This window comes from Orycteropus afer, unplaced genomic scaffold (assembly GCF_000298275.1).
Source record: "Orycteropus afer afer isolate SDZICR_OR568_19922 unplaced genomic scaffold, OryAfe1.0 scaffold00041, whole genome shotgun sequence".
Taxonomy (NCBI): Eukaryota; Metazoa; Chordata; class Mammalia; order Tubulidentata; family Orycteropodidae; genus Orycteropus; species Orycteropus afer.
In genome coordinates, this window is record NW_006921628.1 from 14,802,210 (window position 1) to 14,814,471 (window position 12,262).

Below are 12,262 nucleotides of genomic sequence, written 5' to 3' on the forward strand. Positions count from 1 at the left end.
TCCTAATTTCACCATCATATTTGAGGGACAGTTTTGCTGGGTACATAATTCTTGGTTGGAAATTTTTCTCTTTCAGGATTGTATATATACCATCCCATTGTCTTCTCACTTGCATGGTTTCTACCAAGAAATCCAAGTTTAGTCTTATTGGTTGCCCCTTGTAGGTAACTTTGTATTTTTCCTGTGCTGTTCTCATGATTCTTTCTTTGTCTTTGGTTTGGTAAGTTTGATGATGGTATATCTGGGTGATTTTCTTTTGGGGTCTATCCTGTTTCGGGTTTGTTGGACTTCCTGAATGAATATATTATCATCTTTCATCATACCAAGAAAATTATCTTCCAACAAATCTTTGACAATTTTCTCTGTAGTTTTGTCTCTTTCTGTTCTAGAATTCTGATTACACATACGTTATTCCTTTTCATGGTATCCCACATGCACCTTAGGCTTTCTTCATTTTGTTTTGATCTTTTTTCTGATTGATCCCTTTCCAAAGAAGTGGTCAGGTATTTGCATTCAATCTCCCTAATTCTGTCCTCCATTGATTCAGTTCTGCTCCTTGCCCATTCAATGTCTTATCTCTTTCTGAAAGTTTAGTATTAATATTCTGGATTTCTGTGTAGATTTTGTATCATTTCTAATTTTTCATTTGTCATTTTGTTCGTGTATTGTCTTTCAAAATTGTTCTAGGGTTTTCTCTGTGTTTTCCTCAACTTTTTCAGTGTTTTCCTTGATCTGTCTCTCAATTTGTTGAAGATACCTAAATATAATTCTTTTAAATTCTTTATCACAGAGTTCCAATGCTATGCCTTCCTCAGGAATGTGTTTTGGGTCTGTATCCTGGTCCCTTGTTTCTCCTACTTTTTCTTGCTTCTTCGTGTGGACTGTGATGCTCTCTTGCCTCTGAAGCATTGTGACATTTTTGTGTTTATATTTAATTGGTGATTGTATGTTGGAGTGACTTGCCCATGGTTTTCGTTTTCTTTGTGTTTTTTTTGTTTGTTTGTTTGTTTTTTTTGTATGTTATCTATGTAAGCAGGGTACTGTTATGTGCTCCTCTATTCACTAGTTGACAGCACTTATATACTCACCACCTGTCTCCTTTCCAGTTGTCAGCCTCTCCTATGTCGCTGCCAACCTTGGTAAACAGAGCCTATTCGTACGTCACTGGAATCCGAATGAGAATGCTGTCACTTTAAAATCCAAAATGGTTGCTACTTTAAAGATTTAAATGGCTGCGCCCTCAGTCACTTTAAATATCGAAAATGGCTGCCACTTGTAAATATTCAAAATGGCTGCACCCTTGGTCACTTTAAATATCCCAAATGGCTGCCACGTGTGAAAATCAAAATTGCTGCACCCTCCGGACAGCGGACAGTCCACAGTTCAGGTTGTCTCCCTCCCTAGTCATAGGCCACCAGCACAGTTATCACTTCAGCCCTTGGTGACCAGGGCTACTCTTTAGGTCAATTCTCAGGTCCCAACACCACTTGGACATATTCGGGCTGTTGGTCCTGTCAGAGTAGCTGACAGTCTGCAGCTCCAGCTGTTTCTGTACTCACTATTTTTGTTCAGGTTTTTACACTAGTTGGTGCCTAATCCACTTCTGTACAGTTCCTTCAAAGCTCAATGCTCCAGGATTATCAACTGTATCTCTGTCAGTTGAGTTTTCTTTTCTTCATTGAAGAGGGTCTGTGTTGCTTGTCTGCTATTTCTACATCTTACCGAAAGTCCCCAAAATTAGTTTCTTAATAAGGGAATTTCACCATGACCTGGTGTTAGGTAATTTAATTAGAAGGCATCAGTGTTACTTAGTTTTAGTGGCACACCGTTACTTTGATTTTGTGAGAAGGCTGTGTATTGTTGTGACAATTTCTGAAGTATGTGGGCAAAATGATATGGTGTCTTGGGTTTGTGGTAAAATATATTGCAGCAGAGAAAAATTTGGATAGGTGAGTAAATTTAGCAAACTCCTAGTAAGTGGCGAATCTGGGTTCACTGTACTATACTCTCTATTTTCATGTTGGTTTGAAAATTTTCCTAATACATGTTTTCAATTATGCCTTTTACAGATGCAGATTTTCTTTTACAATCCAGATGACTTTGACAGCTTTCAAACTGCAATTTCCGAAAACAGAATAATCGGAGCCATGGCCATATTCTTTCAAGTAAGTTAACAGTGGCTGAAATACTTCAGCCAGAGAGTTCTCTGAGTTGGTTTTTTTTTTTTTTTTTTTCTTTTTTAATTCACCAATTTGTTCCATGTTTAATGAATGCATCTGTTTTCTTGTTCACACCTGTCTAAATGAAAGATATTTCATATTGTCGAATGTGTGATTTAAAATGTAAATAAGTATGTTTAGAAACATAATGAAAATTTTTGCATGAATTATTCTGATTTTATTGCTACTTGACTGGTGCACAGATTGAAGAACACATTTATCATCTAAGTTACTTCACTGCTGAAGCGTTTTTAACAGGTTCCTTCAGCATATTAAGAGGCTGATAAAAAAAATGTGAAAAAGGTGATTTTCTTTGGAGCAACTTTAAAATTCGACATTCCTTGCAAGTAGATTAATAAATAGCATCACTTTTCTGAAGAGACCCTTTTCTTTTTCTCCCAGAAATCCCCATGGTAACTAAAGTTTTTATTGAGACCATTTCCAAGTCATTTTTGAGTTCCTATCATTCCTTCATCTCTTAGTGTATTGATGGCAATGAACGTTCACGGCTCCTGTGTTGATCCTGTATACAGAAGCCCATCCTGGTATCCCTCTGTAGATAATGTGGGCCAGGCTATTGAATAGGATACCATAGAGTTGAAGTAGCATTGATCAGTGAGCACCTTGACCAAGTAATCTAGATACATGGTGATTTCTTGAGTGGAAGGTGTCCTGAGCAGTAGGTTTGTGACTTGTCTTTCTTTCAGTCTTAAAATTTGTCTGAAGACTAAATACAGGTGTTCCTTTTACCATAGTGAATCATGTTGGAAAATTAAAGACATCAGAACCTTTTCCAGCATAGGCCTTTTCTGAAAAGCCTGTGTTACAGAGATTGAGCCATTGTTGTTGGGAGTGCTAATTTCAGTGCCCTTTTAATGGGTGACACGTGAGTCACAGTTATCTCCTGTGCTCTGCCCTCCTTAGCTGTCCTCCTGCTTCTCCCTTTCCTTTTCTTGAAAGTGGATTCAAATGAGAGATTTCATGTGAAAAATTGAAAAACATAATAATACTCTTTTCAAATGTTAAAAACAGTAAGGGTGGTGGTCACCAGCATTGGTTGTAGCACTGGTTTTGGCTTTCCAACTGTGGGTCATGACAAATTAGTAAGCTGTGAAATCATTTGGTTGAGCCTGACCACATTTTTTAAAATAATGAGCTAGAATAATACAGAAAAGAAAACTAAAAATGATCACAGTGTATCGCAATAGTAAAATATTTTGTATGACTTTTGTTTTAGTTGTTTGTACACAGAAATACATGCTGTGTGTATTGGGTCATAAAGTGTATTTCTTACTGTCGGTTATGGTGAAATGTGTTAGAAGTTGTCAATTTATCTCATTGTTGACCCACACGTTTCTTGACCCTGATTCCTTTCATGAACCTCAGTACCAGAACCAAACCAAACCAAACCAACAGTCATCAAATAGATTCCGACTCATAGTTAATGTCCCTAAAGGACGTAATAGAATAGCTCCATAGGGTTTCCAAGGTTCTAAATCTTTACAGAAGCCAATTGCCTCATCTTTCTCCCGCAGTGTCTGGTGGGTTCAAACCACCAAACTTTTGGGTAGCAACCAGATGCTTTAGCCATTGTGCCACTAGAACTCCTTTGAAACTCATTACAGCAGTGTGTGACGATCTCATGAGCTGGAGTCAAAAAGATTTGCTCCTCTATTTAATGGCTGCATAATGGTGATCTGTTATTGCTGTTATGTGCCTTCAAGTTGGACCCGACTCATAGCGACCCCTCCTTGGATTGCCGAGGCAGTATCACTACAGAAGTAGATTGCCCAACCTTCCTTCTGAGGAGTAGCTAGGGAGTTGGAACCACCAGCCTTTTGGTTAGCAGTCAAGTGCTTTAGGCACTATGCTACCAGAGCTCCCAATGGTGATCTAGTCATTTAAATTTTCAAATCTCAGTGTCCTTATCTATGAAATGTGGTCTTACCACTCTCCACATCATCAAGATTATCACCACCATCAACTTGATTCTGTCTCATAGCGACCCCCAATGGGTTTCCAAGGTTATAAATCTTTATAGAAGCAGACTGCCTCCTATTTCTCCTGCAGAGGAGCTGGTGAGTTTGAACCACCAACCTTTTGGTTAGCAGCCACATACCTTAACCACTACACCACCAGATTATAAAAACCAAACTCACTGCCATTGAGTCAGTTCCTTCTCATAGTGACCTCCATTGGGTATCCAGGGCTACATATCTTTATGGAAGAAGACTGGCTCATCTTTCTTCCATGGAGTGGTTAGTGGGTTCAAATCTCTGATCTTTTGGTTAGCAGCCCAATGCCTTAACCACTTTACCACCAGAGTTCCTAGGCTATAGTAGAGATTAAATGAAGTCTCTACTCTGTTTCCTGGTGGGGGGACATTAGTGGTTCAGTAGTAAAATTGTGCTTTTCATGCAGGAGACTGGGTTAAATTCCCAGCGGTATGCACTCTGTCAGTGGAGACTTACGTGTTGCTATGATGCGGAACAAGGTTCAGTGGGGTTTACATACTCAAAGCAGTTTAATAAGGAAGGTCTGGCAATCTACTTAAGAAGACAAGCCAGTGGACATCCTGTGGATCATAATGGTCCAATCCACAACCCATCATGAACTTGGTACAGGACCAGGTAGCTTTTTATTCTTTTGTACATGGGGTTGCCATGAGTCGATGGCAGCTAACAGCAACAGCTCCTTGTGCAGAGTAGACACTTGGTAAATGCCAACTAATCCATACTCATTCATCTCTTTCTCTGAGGTGGAGACCCCGTGCTGTAGGCATGTTCTTTTCATAAACAGAAGTCAGTTCATGGGCATTGCCCTTAGGGCACATTCCTTGAGTTCTGTATGGACTCCGTTTGAGCCTAAATTTTGATTGGTTTGACTTTGGCAATACTGGGGTCACTTACACCACTAATCAAAACTCCCACTTACCTGGTTAATCCCTTGTCTGCTGTCATTGTCCCTTCAGTGTGCTGCTTTGTATGCTGGTAAATCTCTCCACTCCTGTAGCCCTGCCCTCAGTCTGCCCCTGCCGCCTCCTCTGTCATGCCCACTTATGCCCAGCCCAACCAAGTCCTACTTTGTAGGTCACCAGTCTTATAGGAAAATAAACTTTAAAAATGTGTTTATGTGCACTGGAAAGAGTTGTTCACAGCATGCTTTACCCAAATGCTTTTCATTTTTCCAGGTTTATAAACTCTTATTAAATATAGGGCCAATTAGAGTCTCAGGCAAGCAAGACACATTGGCGTGCAAACCAACAAAATGCCTCAGTGTGAAATCTGGGTTTTGATTTTTCAAAGTACTTCTAGGACAAAGCTACTAGTTCACACACAAAGAAATTTAACATGTTTTCATCTGCTAAGCCTTCCTGTAAACGTTGGCTTGTTGTCCTATAGACACAAAATAGAGGGCAGATAATATAAAATAGAATAGAACTTTATTTGGGTAGCAGCTGTGTTGGGCTGCTTCCTTTGTTTTTCTTATTTCACACTATACATTTATACATGTGGGCTACCAGTACATCATGCATCAGAGGGAAACATATTATTGTTACTTTAATTTGGCAGTCTGGTTAGATCTCTTCATTTGGTATTTTTGTATTTTGATTATTTCTGTAAGAATTTTCAGTTTTAGAGTTTGGAATTTCTCCTCAGAATACTTCGAAAAATCATAATACATAGTAAATTTCCAAAATCAGACTTGGCGTTTCACATTTTAGTATTCAAGAACTGCTTGTTATCTCTTCAGCATTGATTCTATATCAGGTATAGTATTAGTTACTACATAAAAAAATCATAAATATTATCCTCTCCTGTCTTCTAGGTCTCATTGTCACAATCCTGTGTGATAATGGCTACAAGGAGATGAATAGACAAATTCCTTCCCTTGTAAAGAGAATGGCTGTGAGTGGTGCTCACCAGTTCACAGATTTCATTACCCAGAGTATATGGATTGTGTCCTCCCCAAATATGTGTCAACCTAATTTCATTATTATGTAATTTTCCCTATTTTGTGATCTGATGTCATTACCCTATGTGTTGTTAATTCTAACCTCTATTATGGTAAAGAATTGAAATTAGAGTTAAGTTAAGGAGGAACTTTGGTGGCCTAGGGCTTAATGCATTTGACTGCTAACCAGAAAGCTGGTGGTTCAGTTCCATGGCAGTGAGTTTGGTTTGGTTTTTTAGTTAATGAGACACAATAAAAATCTATAGGATTAGGTTGTATCTTGAGTCAGTCTCTTTGGTGACATAAAAGAGAATAAACAAGCAGATCAGAGGGACCTGCTACCAGAAAAAGAAACAGGAGCAGAAGCATGTCCTCTGGACTCAGGGTCCCTGTGCTAGCAACCTCTAGATGCAGGGGAAGATTGATACCAAGACATACGGAGATATCCAAGGAACACTAGGCCCACAGATGTTGAAAGGAGACAAAGACCTTCCCCCAGAGCCAACAGAGAGAGCAAGCCCTGAATTCAGACTTCTAGCCTTCTAAACTGTGAGAGCTCTGGTAGCATAGTGGCTAAGACACTTGCCTGCTAACCAGACAGCTGGCGGTTCAAACCCACCAGCCACTCCTCGGAAGGAAGGTTGGGCAATCCTACTTCTGTAGTGATACTGCCTCGGAAACCCAAGGAGGGGTCGCTATGAGTCGGGGCCGACTCGAAAGCACATAACAACAACAACAACAACAAACTGTGAGAGGATAAATTTATGTGTGTTAAAGCTACCCACTTGTGGTACTTCCACTGCAGTAGCACTAGATGACTTAAGACCCAGAGTGACATGATGTAGATGAATCACAAGTACACATCTGGGCAAAGAGAAGTTTCATGCAGACATTGATAGCCTTGATGCTGATACATTCTTGCATTTAATAATTTTTTCACACTGTCATTTTTTTTATTATCTCAGCTTCTCTTTCCTTCTTCACCATATCCCTTTTATTCTGAAGAATTTTGCCACTCTTGCTGCCTTTGCTGCAATTAGGTATGATGAAGTTCATGGTATTTGTGAAGTAAGCACGTGCACAGAGGGCACAAAGTGGACAAGGAACCACATTTTGTCCTAGACTAGGGGTTGCCTGCAGATGGCCCTGTTTTGGCTCCCAGGATGATTTGTTCAACCCACATACAATGTGCGTAATTGTTTACTGGTGTTAAATATGGAAGATTTCACCTAAAAAGTCCTGATGATGTGGCCCAGGGACATCCCCAAGACATAATCAAGACAAAAGGAAGTGGTTGGCTGTCTGCTTTAGGGAGGATGTGCATTTCCTTCCCACCACAGTATCCTACCAGTCCTCTTCATGCATTCATGTCAATGTTATTTCAAGACCATGAGCTCTGTCCTGGTCCTCAATAACTTTGAGTGGCAAATGACACCTTTTGGTTACAGATAGAGATGAGGGTCTTTTCTGTTGAGTAATTGTGTTAATGTCTGCGGAAATTCCAAAGCTGAAAGATGGCTCCTCTTTGTAGGCACCAGTGAAGGAAGGAGGGACCACCTCCATGTATGGGACATAGTGAATCAGAGCACACACATGTGGTTGTGCACATTTGGTCTACACAACTGTAGAATGTTCATTCACTTCATAGCCATTGGAGGATGAAATATTTATTACAACTTCAACACGTGGTAGTCATATGTCTAAGGGAAAGGGCACATTTTTCTAGTTTACACAAATCACCTATAGACTAGCAGTTCTCTGGGAAGTACAGGAGAAAGGGCAGAGGAAAGCTAGACTTTAAAGATTGTTTAGTAAATAAATTTAAAGTAAGAAATTCATTCAAGAGAATAGACTCCTTATTCAGAAACAAAAGCTATTTTTTTATTTGTTAAAGTAGAACCTGTACTGTTCTTTACTATTAGTCTGATTTGGATTCCTTTTAAAATATAAAATAAAGTCATTAAAATGCTCTTTTTAAACATTATTCTGATAACACCCTACATTTATAATCTGTGTAAATGATAAATATAAACACCCGGGTTTACATGAGAGCTGACATGATTTAGGGAATTTGTGGGAGGATACTTCACTTTTTCAAAAATTCACAAAAAGGTTTAGTTCACTCCCATATAAGTTTACAGAGTCGAGGGTAGTCATACTCAGAATGATCTTACCTTAGGTTTACATTTCTTTAGTGCAGGAATCTCCTGCCAACACCCTTTGAATTGGGTTCTGATTTTGTTTTTCTCTTCCTTCAAATCTTCACTAATTCTCGTTTATAACTTTCTTACATTTTCTTACCAAGATTGAAGGACATTTTAACCATGCAAAGACCTTAGTGGCTTTCAGTCTGACACTCATAAAAGTTTGGTCTCCCATCTTTTGGGTTTGATGATTATTATTATTAGTTTCATGAAGCACATGATTATCTTTGAATTTATAGCTTTAGGAGGAACATCCCATTTGTTTCAGTACCTGGATGTCATTGTCATTTGAATGCCTTAAGTTTTACTCATATTTCATTGATTCTCTTGACCTTTAGAATTGCAAATGCATGAGTCTCTACATTTAGAAACTTTTCTCACATGACATTTTTTTTTTGTTTCTTGTCTTTAACACCCTTTTGGGTGCAGTCACTTCTGAATCTGCATCAGACACAAACACATAAAATTTTTATCATGTCTGTGTCTTGAGGCCCAGTCAGTGGGTGTATTTCTTTTGCATTTTAATAAATAAATAAACTGCATCCTGATTTATTTCTAGATTTGTCTTCTTGACAGCCTACCTTCAACAATTCTATTGACACTTCCTCATTTACATGTTGGCAGTCCCCTTTCCACTCAGAGTGTTGCACCCTTTTGTTACCAGTATTACGCATTTCTGTTTAAATTTCTTTCCAGAAGATGACTGCAGTCATTTGTGCTTCCCTAAGGTCTGTAGTTGAGCCATTTACCCCTTTTCGTTTTTGCCCTTATTTCATGGTTGAAAGCAAACTTCAAAACTCAAATGCAAGTTGCAAACCCATTCTTTCTATCATGTCGGTGCTACAGACTGCTTAATTATTTTTCTCCATCTGGAGAGGCTTAGTAATTAAATGAAATGGCTGCACCTGGGATTATTTATAGACACTGAGAAGGCAGAAGGAGTTCTTGATGACTCATCTATCCAGGGCTGGCTCCTAAGCCTTTTTCTCCACTTTCTCACTTTTCACCTTCCCTCCTCCTATACCAAAGGTAAATGTGATTTGCCCTTCTTTTAACCCCTTGTGACTCTTAGCATTCCATCTTGTCTGCATTTGTTACTTTACTTGCATTTCCTGTCTTTACACCATGCACTCATTGAGAACTGGGAATTTTGACTTTACTCATTGTTGCATTTCTTTTAAGAGGTTATCATTATGGCTTGATTGTGCAAATGCTTAACTGAGTTCATTGGGAACATTTTTGGCCTCTATGGTGTTATTAAGAGAGAGGAGCGCTGGTGGTGCACTGTTAAGTCCTCGTCAGTTTGAAGCCACCAGTGGCTCCACAGGAGAAAGATGAGGCAGTCTGCTTCCATAAAGATCACAGCCTTAGAAACCTGATGGGATGGTTCTGCTTAGTCCTACTGTGTCCCTATGAGTCGAAATTGACTCCGGCAATGAGTTTGTTTTTTTCGGTTGGTATAGTCTTGATTGAAAAGAACAGTCATATAACGAATACAGAAACAGATAGTTAGTAGGATCTGAGAGTATTAGAATATGTAAACTCTTTGGTGTTGAGGTCTTTGTCTTGTTTTTCTCATTTTACCCCATTTCACCCCCTTCTCCCTAGACCTCATTTCAGTGCCTTACCTTTAATCATTGCTCAGTAAATAGAGTAGTACTGACTTAAGGGAAACTTTTTGGGGTCCTACCACACCAGTAGTGATTCAGTAAAGCATATGCCTAGAGGACTGTGTAAGCTTAGTCTAGAAGAGATGGTGATTGTATCAGAAGCATAAGACTCTTGCAATGGGGCCATTACTTGTCATGCAGTTGTTGCTACAATAAAAGAACACTGGATGGGAAGGTTGTGTGTCTGCTGATTTATTGACTATGGTAATTCTCTGACCTGGTGCTCTATTGAATTTAACATGATACTAAAGAGGTAGATCTCCATTTATACCTTTTTATGTGAGTAAACAACAGGATTTTCAAAAATCTTATGCAGTAATGTATTCTGAGTCTTAAAAGGGATATTTAGTGGCGAGAATATCTGGATGTATCCGTGTCTCAGACTGCTTTCATGAAGTTGCCTACCAAAATGGTTTTAGCTCAGTAGATAATGAATGGACACGGTTATTTGGGTTATTTTGCTATTTTTCTTTCCAGCTTACTTTTGACTCTTTCTTGGCAAATTTGCTTCAGAGGATCTCTCTGTGATAGTTGATGGGTTAATTTCTATGTGTTTCAGTGCATCTATATTTCTACATACTTCTTTTCTTCTTGCTCTCAATATTTGTTACATGTCCATTTTCCTTCCTCTCCACCCCCTTGCTCCTTCCTATGTATTAAGTCATTCATATACTCATTTGGTCTGGTAGCATAGTGCCTAAGGCACTTGACTGCTCACCAGAAGGCTGGCGGTTCAGACCCTCCATCCACTCCTCGGAAGGAAGGTTGGGCAATCCTACTTCCGTAGTGATACTGCCTCGGAAACCCAAGGAGGGGTCGCTATGAGTCAGGGCCAACTCAACGGCAAACAACAACAACATACTCATTTGGTAATTTGTTCAGTTAATAGTATTTATTAAGCACCTTCTCTGTGCTATCTATCCTCCGTGTAAATTGCAGAGGTATCCTGAGAATTGTGTCCTGCTCTCAGAGCAAGTGGGGAACCATAAGTTTTGAAAAAGGTTGACCCTTGCATTCTTTCTCTCGGAGGAACATCATTTTATCACTGGGAGATAAGAAAGGAAGGATCAGGTCAAGCAGATATAATATTAAGATTAAAACCCAAAAGTTTACTTTGTATTTTATTCCGAAATGATAAATAGCTCATTTTGAGAGTATGAAGTTTCTAGTTGTGAATTTTAGAATAGGACTCTCTTCATTTCTCTTCTTTCTTCCCATTACATACAAAGCAAAACACCACTGTGAAAACATAAATGATCCTCTTTTATTCATAGTGATCTAAATTTATATTTTTATTTTTTAATCATCTCTTAAGAGTCTATGTTGTTTTATTTTTCTTTGTTTTGTTGTTTTTTTTTTTTTGTTTGTTTCTTTTTGGGAGAGAGGAGTAAAGAACAAAATTTCTATTATTGGCTAGAGAATAGGTCTTCTTTCTTTTTTTTTTTTTTTCCTCCTTATATTTTTGACATATTCTGATACCAGTGTGAAACTAGGATTAGCTAATTCTTGCGGGGCATGGAGGCGGAAATAGTACTTGATCCATCTATCAAACCCTTATACCCCCAAAACAAAGCAACTGTGTTTGGCTCCAAGAACATATTTGTTTCAGCGACTGATGGTGGGTTGTTTAAAAATTCATTTTTACACTGCTTTTCAGAATAATTGTAGTAAACTAATATGATTAATTTATTCTTTTCTAGTTACTGCTGTTTGAGTATCTTCCTCCTCACATTTTCCACATCCTTGGTTTTATCCAGTTGTAAGTCAATTGTTTCACTACATTACCTAGCAGTGCAATTTCAGAATGTTTTGGGTTGATTAAGAAGACTTTTTTTAATATACACACACAAATTAAAATACATATGTTCCAATTAAACTATTTTAACAGCTAATTGATTTGATAGGAGTTACCATTAAGTGAAGGCCAGAGTCATTCTTAATGTTGAGATGCAATTTTGGAATAGATTGGTGGATGTACAGCATTGGATTTATAGCCTTCCTGATGTTTTCAGTGTGGTTCCTTTCTGCGAATGGCCAGTAATTCAAATTTCCTCTTAGTGGACATTACAGAAGACTCTTTAATTATTGGTGAAGCATTACATAATTAAGAGACTTTGAGTTCTTTGAATGTGACCATGAAAATCTTTTTTAATTAAATCATTGCACTTCAAGGGCAGTTACCAAGAACTTTGCTTTTGTGCTTCACTGAATGATA

At 38.5% G+C, this 12,262-nt stretch overlaps 1 protein-coding gene across 1 annotated transcript in view; it reads left to right on the top strand.

Moving 5' to 3' along the window:
- The window catches only part of PTPRG (protein tyrosine phosphatase receptor type G), a 995,540-nt gene that overhangs the window by 683,940 nt on the left and 299,338 nt on the right, over window positions 1-12,262 (top strand). The window contains exon 5 of the mRNA XM_007937293.2: window positions 2,070-2,165. Within this exon, the coding sequence (XP_007935484.1) occupies window positions 2,070-2,165 (96 nt within the window). The remainder of the gene's footprint in view (window positions 1-2,069; window positions 2,166-12,262) is intronic.